Source organism: Lactuca virosa, chromosome 1 (assembly GCF_052849685.1).
Source record: "Lactuca virosa cultivar CGN04683 chromosome 1, Lactuca_virosa_CGN04683_v6, whole genome shotgun sequence".
In the NCBI taxonomy this organism is placed as follows: Eukaryota; Viridiplantae; Streptophyta; class Magnoliopsida; order Asterales; family Asteraceae; genus Lactuca; species Lactuca virosa.
The window spans coordinates 111,354,987-111,370,730 of record NC_136426.1 but is presented as its reverse complement, the minus strand read 5'-3'; the positions used below and the strand labels follow the sequence as shown (position 1 = coordinate 111,370,730).

Below are 15,744 nucleotides of genomic sequence, written 5' to 3'. Positions count from 1 at the left end.
TAATGTAGAGCCGGCCCTGGTAAGGGACCGAGTAGCGAGTACTCGGAGGAGTAATCGGCCAACTCGAAGAGTTTTACAACACTGTTTAGATCCAATGTCCAAATTAACCAAAGTGTCATCGAGGCAACTCCGACTTAAGGAGGCGTATGTCTTTTCGAACTCTACCATGATGAGCATCAACTTCTTCCTTTTTCGCCTTATACCAACTAAAATTTTTATAAATCATTAAAGGAGCGTCAAAAATTTAACGAACTTTAATGAATGTCATTTTTTTTATTGCTAATAACCTCTTCTATAACCGTCGATAAATGAGTTGCCAAGATTTTAACAATTTTGTACCGACATCCCAAATCAATTCAATGCATTTCTAATGCATTAAAAGGCTTAAAAAAAGTTACATTAATTAAAAATATTTTTTCTTTTCTTTATAATCCAATTTAATCAAACTCGATATATTTTTTTTTGTTTTGTTTTATGTACACAACTCAACCAAATCAATTATTATATATATATTAAAGTTACGAAAGATTTTAACAGTAAAGTGATACATTTTTTTTTGTCAATTTTGGTCCTCCAACTTACAACATTGACCCATCATCTTTATGCTTTTGTTCACAAACAACCCTTTCACTTTGGTTTGAATTTTTCATAACCTTCGCCTTTTATTACATATTATTAGTATTTAGTCTTTTGGCAGAAATGATCATATTATTATTATTGTTAGACAAAATTACACGATTGGTCCCTGTGGTTTACCAGATTTAACATTCTCTTTTTGGTTTTAAATTAATGTTTTATTTATTAGAAAATACCCACCCAATACCATATACCCACCCACCATCTGCCACCACCACCACCACCACCACCGCCAAAATTACATAAATGGTCCATATGGTTTACCCATGGTGACAAATTCAGTCCCTACTACCTAAAAAGACCAAATTACCCTCACATTAACGGACAAAAAGCAACCAACATGCTACTTTACTTTACAAAGCAATACCTTCCGACCCCGGCAACGCCGGGGAATCTTTTCTAGTTTTTATTAATTACTTACAATATAATCTAAAACAAATGATTATAAAAAGTAGACAAAATTATATAAATGGTCCCGTAGTTTATTAAAAGTCACAACTTTAATCACTGCTATTTTGTAAAACATAGTCCATGTGGTTTCTAAAACTGACATGGTTAGTCGCTCAGCCACTAAAATGACAAATGTACTCTTTTTATTTTCCTATATAATTTTTCTAAACTGGTTTCAATGAATAAAAAAGGAAAATAAAATAAACCCCCACCCGTTGTAGCTCAGCTGTACCGGGTGTTGCCCTCCCTCCTAGGGGTGAGCAAAAACCGCACCGCAACTAAAATTAACCTCAACCGCAATAAAAACCGATGGTGAGGTTTTCTGTTTTTCAAAAACCGCAAATTTGCGGTGCGGTGCGGTTATTACTTTTCAAAAACCGCAAAAAAACCGCACCGCACCGCATATATTATATAATTTTTTTTATTAATTATTAATATATTAAATATTAAAAATAAGACAAGTTTCATGGATGAAAGAAAGATAAAATATTAAAAAACAAAAGTGTTGTTTTTTTTTTGTTATATTTAACTTTGAAAAGTGGTGAAATTTGACAATTTTAAGATATTTATTGTTAATTATTATTGATTTGATGTTTTAAGATATTAGTTGTTTGTGATTTAAGTTAATTGTCTTATACCTTATGATTTTTTTTATTATTACAAGTAATATGTTTGAACTCTTAAAACCGTTTGAGCTCTAAACTATGGTTAAAAACCACACAAAATAACTACACCAAATCCATGCGGTTAATAACCGCAACGCAAAAAAAACAAAACCGCACCGCAAAAATAACCGTCTAACCGCACCACAAAAATAACCGCACCAAGCGGTTTTGAAAATGGATTAACCGCATTTGCGGTTAGTGGTGAGGTTTTGGCTATACTGCACCGAACCGCACCGCGCTCACCCCTACCAGAGGTTGAGGGTTCAAGTCTCATTGTAGACATATATGGTATTAGGTATAATTTAGGAGTAGTATAGATTTGCTGTTTTAAAAAAAAAAAAAAAAAATTAAACACTACGCGATTGCCTCCCTCTTTCCTCCCACTTTTGTCTTCATCACTGGTTCATATCTGGTTCCCATACTCGCTCTAAACAAGACATTAAGCATGTCAATTTCCCCCTCTCCTCCTCTATCTCAAAACATCACTTCGACAGGAGACTCATCCACTGTCGCCACCTTTGTCCATATCCTTTCGGCATTAGGTGTGGTTATTTTTGAAATCCTTTCTCGAAACATCACTTCAACAGGAAGAATATATGCAAATTTAATTTATTGGGTTTCATCAAAACCCTTGCATGTATCGTCAAAAGATTTATTGATTCTAACCACACCATCCATTGGAGTTACTTGGTAGTATCATCCATAAAACCACACACACATCAACGTCTCTAAGAAGAAGATGAATCGCATCATCATCTCTACATGAAATTTAGAGGGGATTAAATGGAAATTAATAGCTAGTCTTGGTTGTATCGATTTGTATGTGGGTTTAATGGTGGATTTATGGTCGAATTGCAAAAGTTGAATTATGATTATCTTTTAATGGTAGGTTTAATAGTTATAGTAAAGTGTTTTCATTAACCATGTGCTTCTCTTTTGTGGAGTTATTCTTCTTGCTTTTCTTCAATATGTTGCAATGCTGAAATTCTTGAATGCATGAACCTTTCAACTTCTTCATTTTCACCTTCTTTTGGTCATGGTGGCCAAAATTTACAAAGAAAAAAAAAATCCAGTTCAATATGCTCCTCCTGTTTGGCGTTAACTTGTAAAACTAAAGAATCAACATCGAGGAACGTTATTAATTGTGATATACAATAAAAAAATCAAATGAGTGAGAAATTAATCAGGATGATACTTGCACAAGGTCGGTACTTGCAGTATCAGAATGCTTGTTCTTCTCTTTTCTACAAATATTGCAGGTGTCATTGATCATTTGAGAAACTTTGACAGACGCAAATAAATTTGATCATTGTTGCTGATGGCAGGAACAAGAAGAGCGAAGATACACATTAATTTTTCGGGATGGGTTTTTGATGGAGGGTTGTGTGGTAGAAGAGACGGAGAAGAGAGGTGGTGGTGACAAGTCTTGTTCGGGTTCGTGATCATCCGGAGAGGGAAGTGGAGGTAAAGGGTACTAATAGGGTAGGGTAGGGTAGGATGTTTAATAAAAAAAAATAAAAGAAATTAAAAAGGGTAAAAAAGTCATTTCATGTGGTTCACGGTACAAGGACCATCTATGCAAGTTTTAGAGTCCATGCAAGTTTTAGAACCCATAAGGACCATGTTCTTCAAAAAAATAGGAAGGATTAAAGAAGTTGTGAACCAAAGGGACAATTTCTGTAATTTTGTCTAAAAAATATATTAAAATAAAATATCACTATGAGTAAGTTATTGAAATCAACCCCATGGTTTGGTTACGTGTTTGGTCCCTAAATTCTTTTTTATATTCGCACCGTCCTTAAGTTATGATTTTGTTACGTCTTTCGTCCCTCGTTGAGATGAAAAAAATATATTGCCATTTGTATTTTCTTCTTCAATTTTTTATTATTTATTAATTATATAAAATAAATTAAATAATTAGGAGATGCGGGACATACTGTCAATCCCACCTAATTCATCTTGTCCTCTCGGTTATCATCTTATCTCTTACTATTTCATATTATTTGAAAGTTAAAGATGACAGGACCCTAAACCTATGGACCTCAGCACACCACTGTCGGATTGCCGCCCACCGCCGCCGATGAAGTAGAGAGAACTGTCAAATTCATCAGATAGACTCTGTAACCCAATGAAAACCCATTGACCACCATCTACTCCTCCTTTCTCCCGCTGGAAACCATCGTCCCTCCCATCATCGCTTTTGTAAAGGGTTTAGGACAACAACGATTCTCTATACTTCGTCTTCACTCTACTCCGTCTTCCTCCTCCGTGTGGCCATATCTACTTTTAACGGAAGTGGTGGTGACTTTAAGGCATTATGGTGGTAGTTGATGGCAATGTTAATGACTTTAGGGCATTATGGCGGTGGTGGCTTCAGGCCGAGGTGATGGCAACATAGCGGATCTGGTGGTGATGGTTTCATGGCATTGGGGTGGGGTGGCTCAAGGTGACGATGGCAACATATCTAGATCTAGTGGTGGTGGCTTTAAGGAGGAGATGATAGTGGCTTGACGGTGACTTCAGGGCGATAATGTTGGTGGCTTCAAGACAGAAATGGTGGTGGCGTGTGGTGTTCGTCGACAATCTGGTCTCGTCGGAACTGTTAATAGACAGTAAGAAAAATAAGATGTGGGAGCTTGAATGATGGGGTCAAGGTTAGAGGTGTAGGCGATAGGGATGATTAGGTATGATCCATTTGATTAATTAGTAATATAAATAATTATAATAAAATAAGTAAAGACAAATTTACATAAATAGTCCCTGTTGTTTCTTAGCTAATAGTTAGTTTTACCGAACATAACTACAGTCTTTCCATCGATTCATATTATTTAGTTACTTGTTATATTTTGTTTTCTATGTGATCTCGTTGTTGAGGGATGACTTAGTCAGATGCGTACGCCATAACAACAACTAGCACAACCAACTTTGAAACCAACACCAATCAATCCAAAACGAAGAAAAAAATTGAAGTACAAAACCTAAAAGATTATGAAGGTCAGATAGATACATATTATAAGTTATAATCAATTGAAAAGGATGATCAAGGGTATAAAAGATGATGCATTCGTTCAAATCTATTACTATATTAACGACAATTACGAGTAATAGCACCACACATGTTATGCTCTACACCAAGAGTGTATCCTTATGTTTACAAACAACTCTACAGCTGAAAAAGAGTATGATGTTATTTGTAATTTGCTTATTGAATTTGGTTGATTTAGATCCGTAAACACTATCATATGGAGCATATCTGAAATTATATTGGAATATGATTTTATCAAAATGGTCACAATGACATTTTGGGTGATATTTTTGTATCATTTAGTGCTTTACACGTTTTAAACGTTTAATGTTACCATCAAATCCCTCATAATGTAGTAGTGTACCAAAACTTTTTTTATATCACAAAAGATATTAATTACCAACTTTTATGGTAAAACAAGAAATCTTAACCATAATTATAACTCCATGTAAATTAATGACCCGTGTAAATACAATATTTTGAATCTTTTTATTTTCACATAATGTGATCAGGTCAATTTATTTATGAATTACTTACAATAACTATAATTATCCATATTTTAAGGCAACATGTGTTGATGCACGTTGTTTTAATCTCCTCCGTCACTTTCTCTATTGCAATTCTGACAAATGACAATCAATCTTTCCAAGAAAAAATAATGTAAAGATAGTGACAATTAAGCAGCTAATCACAGTTCACAAATCACACCCTTTAACCCCAAATCCCCAACTAAAATATTGAGGTAAAAACACACCTTTGATGATCTATCTACTTCATATCGCCTGGTTTTTGCCCCCTATTTCTGCTACATCTTCTACCTTCATTTCCCACTTGCTAGATTCTCCAAATCTTCGAATTCTCCGATCCAATCTCAATCATCCGTATGTGGGTTGGTGAATGTTGTGCAATTTGGCGATTCTTGAAACAATGAAGAGAAATAAGAGAGGTATGATTTACTTAAAGTCGATTTGTTACAAGATATGACCGCCATTAGAGCTTCTTCCGCTCCAGATCTGTGTGAATTCATCATTGACTAAGAGGGAAACAGAGGGTTAACGGTTAATGATGAAGGCGTCAGTGCGTCCGATATTCAGCGCTGTGTTTCTCATTGCCGCCACCGCCACTCTCTGCTTTCGAATCATGGTTTCCAGCGGCGGCGGTGGTGGGGAATTCTTCTCCCGGAACTACGTCGGGGAAGCTCAGAAGCCTGCACCGGTCTTTAATGAGACATTGTTAAGGTTTGCTATGATCGACCTAGCTGAAGATTCATTGAGACAAGATGTCGAACAGTTGGTGGACGGTAATTTCCGAACCATGGATGGTAGTCGCCAACGTTCGTTTCTATGGTCAGGCCGCCACCGTATAGATATTCGAGCTAGGTCTGCAAGGGGTGTCCCTGTACTTCTCCGGTCACCGGAGTTTTACAGGCTCTGGTTGGATTTCCGGCGATATTTGCAAACCTGGTGGCGCAACCGCCGTTTCCAGACTGATGTAATGTCAGATATGGTAAATACAGTAAAGATTCTCAACACCGGTGTAAATGCAACTGCTCGGAAGTCAGGATTGAAGTACAAAACTTGTGCTGTAGTGGGTAACAGTGGGATCTTGCTGAAATCCGATCTTGGTAGCTTAATCGATAGTCATGATTTTGTCATCCGATTAAACAACGCAAGAACAGGTGGATTCGAACGCAATGTAGGTTCCAAAACCAGTCTTTCTTTCGTCAACAGCAACATCCTGCACTTATGTGCTCGAAGAGAAGGTTGTTTTTGTCACCCATATGGAGAAAAAGTCCCGATCATGATGTACATGTGTCAGATGATCCATTTTCTTGATTACGTTGTCTGTAACTCCTCCCACAAATCACCATTAATGATCACAGACCCACGATTTGACATCTTATGTGCAAGAATCGTGAAGTATTATTCAGCTTCAAGGTTTGTGAAAGAAACTGGGAAGCCATTAGAGACATGGGCTGATTCTCACGATGGATCTAACTTCCATTCTTCTTCAGGTATGCAAGCTGTTATGTTAGCTGTGGGGATCTGTGAAAAAGTTAGTATTTTTGGATTTGGGAAATCTGAATCGGCTAAGCATCATTATCATACTAATCAAAAAGGGGAGCTTCATTTGCATGATTATGAAGCGGAATATGATTTGTATCAGGATCTTGTTGAGAGACCTAAGGCGATTCCTTTTGTTTCAGATAAGTTCAAGTTTCCTACTGTTGTTATACATAGGTAGATGACACGTTTCTATACATGTTAAGATTGAATTGTTATTTTTTGTGAAATTGTTGATGTAAGTGACTAAGGCCAGAGGGAGTGGTGACACTCTTTGCACCTTGCCACATCATTTTTTAAATATCATGTCATTTTTTTTTGTCTTAACACTCAATTCTTAACATTTCATAAGGAGTGGTAACACTCCTAGCATTTTTTTTAATTTAATTAAATTATATTTTTGTAAAACACAACAATTAAAAATAAATTTTTTTATAATATTTCAAATTTTACTGAAATTGTTTCAACTAAAAAAAATAAAGACATATCTTTACGAAGGGGGATGACGAGTATACCCCTATCTAAATATATTTGTTAGCTACCTCTTATCCGTGTTCACATATTGGCAACTTCTTTTTTTTGTACATAAGAAAACAACTAACTTGTTTTAACTGTTTAAATTACACCAATATTACCGGCTAATACCTGTTTTAACCGGTAACTCAAAGGGAAAATGACTTAGGAGGGTAACTACCTCTTATCTGTGTTCACATATTGGCAACTTCTTCTTTTTTGTACATAAAAAAACAACTAACTTGTTTTAAATGTGTAACATCCCAAAAATCATGACCAAAAGTATCGTTTTTAATTTAATACTAAAACCATAATTGTGAAACCATTAATTTAATACTCTGGCATCGGGCCCAGCCCGGCATCAGGCCCCGCCTGGCATCAAGCCCTGCTCGGTATACATATCTGTCTCTCTTAGGCCCCGTCTGTCTCCGGGCCCCGCCCACAAAACACATACAATCATATAACATGCTAACACATAAAGAAACATACTCTACTGTATCCCTGTCCTAAGAAACATACTCTGCTAATAATGAGATACGGAACCTCGTCCGTACTCAGCTAGTGATGAGATACGGGACTTCGCCCACACTCACCTCCCTACCAGGCACATACAAGTATCACACAGACAATAAGTATAATCTAACATGCAAACATTCCTCGGGCACCCGCCCGACATCGAACCTTGGTCCGGAATAACATACTAACATACAATGCCTAAGGCTAACCCCCCGGGTCTTCCTACTCATAGACTACATGGGCTGACATTGTGGCCTTAGACTCATTCACACAGTGATGAGGTTTCGTATCTCATTATTAGCAGAGTATGTTTCTTAGGACAAGGATACAGTAGAGTATGTTTCTTTATGTGTTAGGATGTTATATGATTGTATGTGTTTAGCGGGCGGGGCCCGGAGACAGGCGGGGCCTAAGCGAGACAGATCTATATACCGAGCGGGGATCGATGCCAGGCGGGGCCTGATGTCGGGCGGGGCCCGATGCCGGAGTATTAAATTAATGGTTTGACAATTATGGTTTTAGTATTAAATTAAAAACGAAATTTTTTGTCATGATTTTTGGGATGTTACACAGTTAAAACAAGTTAGTTGCTTTCTTATGTACAAAAAAGAAGAAGTTGCCAATATGTGAACACGAATAAGAGGTAGTTACCCTCCTAAGTCATTTTCCCTTTGAGTTACCGGTTAAAACATGTATTAGCCGGTAATATTGGTGTAACTTAAACAGTTAAAACAAGTTAGTTGCTTTCTTATGTACAAAAAAGAAGAAGTTGCCAATATGTGAACACGGATAAGAGGTAGTTACCCTCCTAAGTCATTTTCCCTTTTTTCAATAACTTTTATGTTCCGATCTCCAACTTGTATAATTTACTCAAAAAAAAAAAGCAAAGCCCTAAACTGTTTCTTGTTTGGGGAAAAACACTGAAGCCTTCGATCCCGACGCAAAAGAAAACCCCAACATTCGTTCCTTGTTGTTAATACTCTCTCGCCATCTCCACTCGTTCCTCGTCTCTGTTGATTTTTCCCCTGTCATCGCCGCTTCAGGTAAATGTGAATGATAGATTACAAGTTGGATTTTTCCTTAGTCTCAGGCGATTTTCTCTGCAAATACCGATTTTTTTTTTGTTTACTCTCAATCTGATCGATTGAAGCTCCAAGCATATCATTTTTGATTTTGCATCCTTATTTTTGTGATTGATTGTTGAATCTGGTGATTTTGCATATTGATTGGTAAAGCAGCCAATCACATTCAAGCATCCTTCCCTCTCTCCTCTCGCCAAGCCCGTAACGAGCTTCATCTAAGGAGTCCCCTAGCGAGTGCTAGGGGGCGGTGTTCTTATGCCCTTAGCGAGCTTAGCGACTTCATTTGGCAACTCCACTCCGTTTAGCCTAAGTGTCCCTTAAGGAATCATTGATACTAGAAATAGAATGGTAATGGAAAAATATAAGATGTAAAAGTAACACTGGAGTTGAATTCAAAATCTTCCACTTGTTCTTCTTCTGAAACAAAATCATCCTCATGGAGTAATAATCCATGATTGTGCCTTGCTAGCATCAAGAGACATCTGTATTTTGATTCTTCATTGCCCACTTGTTAATGAGTTTGGCATTAGTTGAACGTGTACAAGTTCCTGCAATCTTTGACTTGTTATTAATAATTTAACTTTTTTACTTTTTAGCACATAATTACTTCTCCCTTTAAAAGCACTCAAATTTCTTTTACAACTCGTGGAACTAGTAGTCAATGAAATAATATTTAGGGTTAATGTTAATGTAGTAACATAAACTATTGGTGTTGTCCTCATTTAGTCATTGATATTTTTTTTGGGTAGTGTAAGTCTGTAAACTATAAAAATCAATGTCAAAAAAGTTATTTTACTGAATGTAAAGGGGTTAATCATGGCATGTCATTACTTATGAGAACATGGCCATGTGGCAATGCGGCGATGTGGCAATGCAGCGCTGACATGGAGTCCATGTGGCTTTTGCCCATTTATTTATACTTTTTTCGTAATCTTAATTCATTATTGTTATAAATTTGAAATCACCTTCATTTAAGCACTTCATTTAAGTACAAGAACACATTCACCTCCCACCACCAACCTCCAAAGTCACATACCTCCTACCACCACCATTCATCTCTACCACCACCACAAATTCAAAATCAAACAAGAAATACGAGAAAACTATTCATTTGGAGCAAATTGATAGATCCTTGTTGAATCCATATACCCCAGACATTCTAACAGATTCCAAGCAACAAACACTCAATAATACCAGAAAATTAGGATAAAATTCTCATTCATTCGAGAGGAATGGACTCTCCAAAAGAAGAACAAAGTTCTTTACAAATGAATTCTTAGCTACCGAACAAAAACCTCAAGAAGCAAATAAATAGAAAACAAGACTTAGGGGAGTGGTCCCAAAACAGACCTGGGACAATCAGTGCTCCCACAAACAAAAAAACCAATAACAACCATAACTCCTAAAAAGACCAAACTACCCCTAAATCCTAAAATATGACAAAAACTCTAATAAATCAAATCAACTAAAAGCACTTTAGGATTAGTTTGGGGCTTAACAATACCGGCGGCCCAAACTTTCACCTTGTCCTCAAGGTGAAGAAAAGAATGAGTCACTCTTGTCATCTTGATCACGTGTAGCGGCAAAAAAGAGACGTAAACCCAAAGCAACCAACCGTGTAAGTACAGCACCAGTGGCCCAAGAAAAGAGACAGAAATTCCATCAAGGTTCTTCCTGAGAGACTCCTGCTGCTGCTGTTCATCATCTGTCTCTCTCAGCTTTAGCCTATCTTCGGTTCTTTTTATCGTGTTCTCCGTACCACCATAATCATTAACCCGCACATTTCTTTGCTTTGCAGCCCATGTCATCATCTTAACAGCCGTATTAGCAACCCTTAGTGTATCTTCATGGAAATACCCCACATACCAAATCAGAAATCCCAGATGCTTTTCCAAATGTGGGACATTAACACTCTTTGTAATCAGAACACATAACCCACAAGCTTGCATGGCTACAGCCGTTTCCTTTAATACCCCAATTGTAATACCAATATTCTTGTTTTTGCCATCATAAAAATCTCTAATATCAATAGTAGACTTCAGATCAAGTTCGTATGAAGAGAAAAATAGGGAGACAACATGTAGGAAATATTGAACCATTCTATTCTCCTTGTTAGAGATCTCTTCCTTGATCATCTTCTCAACCCATATGGATATTGTGTAACTCATGAAATCGGACTGCTTCTTGATTAATTCCTTAAAACTGTGCTTCTCACGATACTCTAGCTGGTAGCCCTTGAGGAAGAGGGTGATATTTGTGTTTTTTCCACAGTTTTCGTCAATACCATGGGTATTCGTGAAGGAATCACTTGCTTGAGAATTCCACATGTATTGTTCAACATCATCTTGGTAGTGTCTCTTTGAGATATCGTGGTTCTCCACCAGCTCTGTGTATGCTTCCTGCAAGCTCTTCTCAATGTTGTTCAAATCCTCCTGTATTTTGATTTTAGCAAGCATACACCAATTCCCCTGCTCTATCAGAAACCAACAACATGGTTCAAATGCTAGAAATGATTCATCTGTTACCGCAAGATCAAGAGCATCTAAATTTCTAACTGAGGGGTCAGCTGGTGCTCCTTCAGTTGATGAATACTCATCAACCCTCACCCCATGAATTATAAGGGATTTCTTTTGTTTGTTGTAGATGATAATTGCATCTCCAACTATTTCTTGTTTCTCCCCCACCAAATGACAGTTCTAGCAACACCTCTCGCATACAAGGTTTTCTCGTCAGACTTCAAATCATCATTAAGTTTGGTCAATATAGGCCCCCGTTGATAATCCTGACGAATGTTCTTCTTTGATTTGTAAATACCAAATTTAGAGTCGTAGGTTTTCGCAAAATCGGTTAGAGTAAAAACCCAACCGTGAAGCCCAGTAGATAAAGCAACATTACCTTTTTCTTGGGGAACCATGATATCACCCAGGAGGGGGCCCTGATGTTTGGACCAGCTGACATTAGAATCTTCAGTAATCCTTTGAAGTGTTTGGTATGATTCTTCTTCTTTCACCTGATGTTCAGAGAAATACTTGTCCCTTTTGTTAACAGTCAGGAAAAGATGAATTATTTCTCCAAAGTTTTGGCAACTGATAGCTTTTTCTACGGTACCAACATCTTTGCCGCAATCAACACTAGCTAAAACACCGTTTGTGATACATAAGACCACAGTGATCTCAGTAGAAAAGTCAACGTGCCCAGGTGAATCGACAAGATTGCTCAAAAACTCGTTTTTATCATGTTCTCCCTTAAAGTTCTTGATGGGTTTAGAGGATGTTGTGGATGACAGGGATCCGATATTGAACCCTAGGGTTTTAAAGGCGATATTAGGATAAGCCAACACCTCCAAACTCAAAGCCGTGGGTTTCGTGGTTGAGTAAAAGGTGGCCGATTGAGGTTCGATCGGCAGAAGAGAAACAAAGGTGTAGGATTGAGGAATCGGCAACAATTGTCTGGTTAATTTGGTTAGTGTGACGTGAAAATAACGTGGGTCTGATCTTTGTTTGACTTTCGTAGTCAAAGTCATAGCTGATACAATTAAATTTGGGCTTAAATTAAAAACGTTACCCATTAAGTCCATAATATGTTCAGCATTTGGTGAGCCCATGAAGTTGATCGCAGCCCACTTGTCTCTTTTAAGCTCATTTTTGCAAAACCCTAGAATCTCTTCCTTCCGTCCATCGACTAACGGAGCCGTTATCTCCCAGTAACGCAATTCGCATTCTGTCTTGTGAAAACACCCATCGCAGAACTGGTTCGTTCCCACCTGGTCCGGCATTGAATCCATCGTTCTTTTCCCTTTTGATAGAATTCCCGACAGTGGTGGTGGTGGCGTCGGCGGCGGCGGTCTATAGCCATCGAACATGTGCACCTCCATCTTTCCATTATTCTGATTTGGGTTTGCAGGGATCAGAATTGTAGCTTCTTTTCTGTTCTCGGACTCTAAAGGTGGAGGGGACGGTAGCCGTGGTAGAGACGGCGACGATAATGGTGGTGTAGTCGGCGGCGGTGTTGGTTGTGACGGCGGCAACATGGGTGGTGGGAGTTGCAGTTTTGATTCGGATTCCGATTCCAACTCAGAAAATTCCGATGATACTTCATCTTCCTCCTCGTGGACTGTCATTCCTCCGCTAGTTGCTTCAAATTCCGACAGTGATGACGGTGGTATGGTCTTGCATTCTGATTCTGACTCATAAACTTTGAAGGATGCTTCTTCCTCCTCATGGTCTACTTTCTCCTTCTCCTTTAAGCTTGAGTAATAAATCTGTCTCCACTTAGCCTTCTCAGCCTCCATTCCTTCCTCTGAGTAGTAATATTTTTTCATTTTTTCTGTTTTAGCTTCTGTCTCTTCTTCTCTCTTTATCTGGTTCTGACGATGCATCTCCATTAGCTTCACGATCTCTAGCAGATCTGTTTTGATTATCCTCATTGCTGTTATTTCCTCCCCAGCATCAACAGCTCTGATACCATTTGATAGATCCTTGTTGAATCTATCATATACCCCATACATTCTAACAGATTCCAAGCAACAAACACTCAATAATACCAGAAAATTAGGATAGAATTCCCATTCATTCGAGAGGAATGGACTCTCCAAAAGAAGAACAAAGTTCTTTACAAATCAATTCTTAGCTGCTGAACAAAAACCTCAAGAAGCAAATAAATAGAAAACAAGACTCAGGGGAGTGGTCCCAAAACAGACCTGGGACAATCAGTGCTCCCACAAACAAAACAACCAATAACAACCATAACTCCTAAAAAGACCAAACTACCCCTAAATCCTAAAAGAAGACAAAAACTCTAATAAATCAAATCAACTAAAAGCACTTTAGGATTAGTTTGGGGCTTAACACAAATATCGAACAAATAAATGTTGGAGTAGATATAAAAATAACCTAAATAGAAGCTTTATATGTCGCTCGAAAAAAAAAAAGAAGAAGCTTTACGTTGGGTATTTTTGGAGTAGATCTGGAACAACAAATACGAAGAAGCGCTTCAATTACCAAAGCCATGATTAGAATAGATTCCGATATAATTTCTTGAAGGATTATCGCAAGTTATAGAGTACAAATAAGATAGGAGGAAGTTGAGAAAACATCAGAGAAAGTGGTTTGTGAGTTTTTTTACATACCTATTGATTGTAAACTCCAATCAGGCTTCAAGCTAAATGAAGGATCAACATTCTGAAATCGAACATGATTTGAAGCAGATAAAGATGAAACATCTAACAAGGATAAAGATGGGACTAGGGTTTCTAATTTTGGCTTCTTATCTCTTACTCATTACATGAATTTGATCATCTTTGACCTATCTTTTAGACGAACTCTGATCAAGGTAGGACTAGGGTTTCTAATTTTCGTTGTAGGGATGTTTTGGATTTGCTTATTTAACTAAATAAACATATTCTTAAATTGTTTATTGGCTTATGTGGTGACAAAAAGAAGTTTTTTTTAAAAAATGTTTGAATTCGCTTAGTGCTGTTACAAAACTATAAATTGATAAACATTTTTTTTTTTAAAAGTGTTTGGATTAGATTACATATGTAAAATAACAAAAAAGGATATGTTTACATAATATTTTCGTTTTTAGGAAGTGTTTTGAATTGCTTATTTAACCAAATAAGCATTTTCTTATAAAGTGTTTATTGGCATATACGGTGACAAAAAGAAGTTTTTAAAAAGTGTTTGAATTATCTTTGTGTTGTTAAAAAGCTATAAGTTGATAGACATTTAAAAAAAATGTTTGGATTAAATTATAAATTTAAAATAACAAAAAATGATATGCTTACATAATATTTTTACATAGTTCATAACATGGTGAACATCACCCCCCTTGCATGTTATGGTGCTTCTCGTTGGCATTATAACATATCAAAACGGAAATTCAAAACCAATCAAAACCATTTTTCTCTGTCTTTCTCTTTCTCTTTCTACCTTTTAACATGTTATAACATAGGAACATCATTTCCTATACGGTGTTAAGGTTGAGGTGTTATGTAAAATGGTGTTATAACATCAACCCATACCTAATGCTCTTATGGGGCTACAATAATATTAACGCTAATCTCTATGGCCATCTTTTGCAAAGTTGGTGTTGTATTTCCATAAGTCGTCCACTAAGTACCTAGTCAATTTTAAAAATAAGTTTGTATAAATGTTCTTAAATTTATGTTATTTTTAACTTGTTTTTATGGATCAATTTTCAGTAGTTTTTTTATTGTTCTTTTCGACATTTTTAGATGTTTTTAGAGTTTTTTGGCTGCAAGTTTTTTCTTTTTTTCAACACTTTTTGTGCATTTTTTGGGTGGATTTTTTTTAACAACTTAATACTATGAAAGGTTGTATAATGTACTTGGATCATAAAAACTATTATTTCTGAACACCCCTTTGTGACTAACAGTCTTCCAAAATCTCTTTTTTTGTTGTACCTCAAGAGCTCTATATTTTTCAGTCGGCCTTGCTTCTCAACATCATCAACAGAAGCTTTTCAAATATGAAAATTGCATCAGAGACCAATCCATCGTATTTTATGCCTTGATCTTTAAAGAAGTAATAAAGATTCAGTAGGTAGGCTTTCAAGTGTAACAGACTATCAAGTCGGCATTTTGATCTTGGCATGATAATGTCTATGATATGACGTTAGTTAATCTCTACATAGTTGAAAGCCATTTTTGTTAGTTCTTGGCTCCGTTTTTTTAATCGAATAGCCTTCAAGAAAACGTTAGTAATAAACGAAGCGGCCGAGGCTCGAGTTAGACTCGATTCCCTTAAATAGATTCACTGTTTGTTCCCAGGGTA

General features: G+C 36.9%; 1 protein-coding gene across 1 annotated transcript; it reads left to right on the top strand.

Moving 5' to 3' along the window:
- Positions 1-5,441: 5,441 nt before the first annotated feature.
- LOC145156621 (beta-1,6-galactosyltransferase GALT29A-like) lies at positions 5,442-7,166 on the top strand. The gene has a single exon (XM_079075918.1). It carries the CDS (start codon positions 5,839-5,841, stop codon positions 7,018-7,020), a length of 1,182 nt encoding a protein of 393 aa, XP_078932044.1. The 5' UTR covers positions 5,442-5,838; the 3' UTR covers positions 7,021-7,166.
- The last annotated feature ends 8,578 nt before the right edge of the window (positions 7,167-15,744 follow it).